The 2,168-nt window shown below is 46.4% G+C and overlaps 1 protein-coding gene across 1 annotated transcript, besides 3 other annotated features; it reads left to right on the top strand.

Annotated features, from left to right (window-relative positions):
* Positions 1-398: 398 nt before the first annotated feature.
* On the top strand, positions 399-625 carry NFIA_080470 (uncharacterized protein; the record flags this gene model as incomplete). Its single annotated transcript, XM_001259999.1, has 2 exons — positions 399-419; positions 467-625. The coding sequence occupies 2 exons, from the start codon at positions 399-401 to the stop codon at positions 623-625; spliced, it is 180 nt and encodes a 59-aa protein (XP_001260000.1).
* Positions 465-519: a microsatellite.
* Positions 477-516: a microsatellite.
* Positions 477-519: a microsatellite.
* Positions 626-2,168: the final 1,543 nt, after the last annotated feature.

Genomic DNA, 2,168 nt, shown 5'->3' with positions numbered 1-2,168 from the left:
CCCAACCCACATCAACGCTAAAATGTCCTGTATGCCCATGGAACGCTTGATTGCTGTCTTTTTCGCCGCACTGGGCGCTGCTGACTACCTCCCAATCAGCATCGCAGTTATCATGGGCATCTGCTTGCTCGGGGGCATTGGGATTGGAGTGACTGTCATTTCCGACAATGTCATTGGACGCACGTGGTGTAGCGTTGTATTTGCCTCCTATTACGTATTAGCTTGTGATTTGGACCGGGGCAGGGATGGATAGGAGATGTACCGTTTGAGACTTCCCGTTTTGCCGGTCCTGTCTGAGCACTTTCTATCTTGACTGCTTGAGACTTGGTGTTCTGATTTTGAAGGGTAGACATGTTTGGTAGTAAGTAGAGCCCAAGCGGAAGAAAACGTCCTTTGAGATGCTGCTTCAGAGATTGAGGGTCGGTGGCTATAAAGAGAGAGCAGAAACGAATTTAAATAGACGTAGGAAGGAGATGAGGAGGAGGAGGAGGAAGAGGAGGAGGAAGAGGAGGAGGAAGAAAATTGGGTGCGGCCCGTCATGAAAAGAAAATGCCTTCACACGAGACTTGTCAGTCTGATCATGTGGCTTCGTAAAGTATGCATTAGTCATACGTACAATATCTGAGCCGAACGATAACATGCTTAAATGTCCTTATTAATGCCTTGTCTGCCTACTATGAATGAACATAATTCTACAATACGTGCGATTAGGCAATAACAGCTCCATTTTCGGGGACCTGCTATCATAACCCTTATATCTTGACATCCTGCCTTCTGTTTGATCATAGCTCATGTTACAGCACGCGCTTTAGGATAATTTCAGCTCAGTCCATAGCGGACTCCCCTGGAATAGCAGGTCATTTACCTGCTCCCATTCATTCAACACTCGGCGGCTTGTCATTACAAGTAACAGTAACAAACTTAATATCCGGCACCTGATAACCGTTCGTGACAGCACCCTGCTGAACATGGAGTCTGTTCGCAGGTTTGACAGCAACCGAAAGACCTTCTTGTCTAACATCATAAAGAAAATAACTCAAGAGGAAGTCGTAAAGCTACTGTAACCTGCGAGCAACAAATCGTTCCAGCTTAGCCAGACAACCTTGTCCATTTAGAGGAGAAGAGCATGGTGGGACATCCTCTGCATGTTGGTAAAGTGCAGAAAGCTTTGGGAACTTCATTTCGCAGCTGGGGCATCTGTAGAGCCACCCTCCGTGCTCGAGATCATCATTTATATACTTCCGGCTCTGGTAACAATCATGGGCTATATCATCAATGTCCTCCTCGGTAGTATCCGACGCGCAACTTCCAGACTCCAGATGGATTAACATTCCGGAAAATGACTTGAAGTTTTGGTAACAACCGTAGCATTCCAGGTTTCGAGGTTGATGTTTCTGTTGATGCTGAAGAAACGGTACTGTTGATTCTGAGATGCAATCGTGTTGACATTTGTAGGCTGGAGACAAACGATCAGGTAGCTTTCAAAAGAGACCTTGGCCATGGAACGCCACAATCGAAGAAGTGGGTCGATGCGGAAACGGGTTTGGTACGCTGAGGCATTGAGGGACCTCAGGGCTGGCCACTATTTGAGTGGGACGTGGCTGGAGAAACCGAAGAAAGCTTAGTTCCACATTCCTACCGCAGTTCATAAAACAGTGGCATGAGGTGCCTGCCAAGCATTTCCGCAGCAACGCCACAACTAGCTGTGGCGCTCCATTCGTTCATGAACATGGATCACGAGTGATCATACCATACGTCGACAGACTACCAGCGAAAGACAAAAAACCCCCCGAACTATGAAATGCAGATGGAGCACTCCAGATCAGTTTCAATTCAACCTCAGAATTTAGGTTAGGCAATTAGTTTGCATGTAGATAAAAGGCCATAGACTGAGTCACGTTCTCGTTCGTCCAGTGTTAGTACCTGCCACCTCCAGAGAGAGCTCAAAGAGGATGGAGGAGTGAGAGCAGTTCGTTCGAATCGAATTTTTTTCCCTTTAATTTCACTTGGGATTGTTGATTCCAGTCGCAGCAGACTGCACTGACGTAAACGTGAAAGATCTCTTAACTTTCTGTCCAGATATTGGACACAATTTTGTAAGAAGTCACCTCGCTTTTCACGAAGCACTTCTAGGAAATTGTCAAAGTGGTGCGTCGATATCCTTTAAA

This window comes from Aspergillus fischeri, genomic scaffold, assembly GCF_000149645.3.
Source record: "Aspergillus fischeri NRRL 181 1099437636264 genomic scaffold, whole genome shotgun sequence".
In the NCBI taxonomy this organism is placed as follows: Eukaryota; Fungi; Ascomycota; class Eurotiomycetes; order Eurotiales; family Aspergillaceae; genus Aspergillus; species Aspergillus fischeri.
The sequence above is the reverse complement of the archived record's forward strand: the minus strand, read 5'-3'. Positions and strand labels throughout refer to the sequence as shown.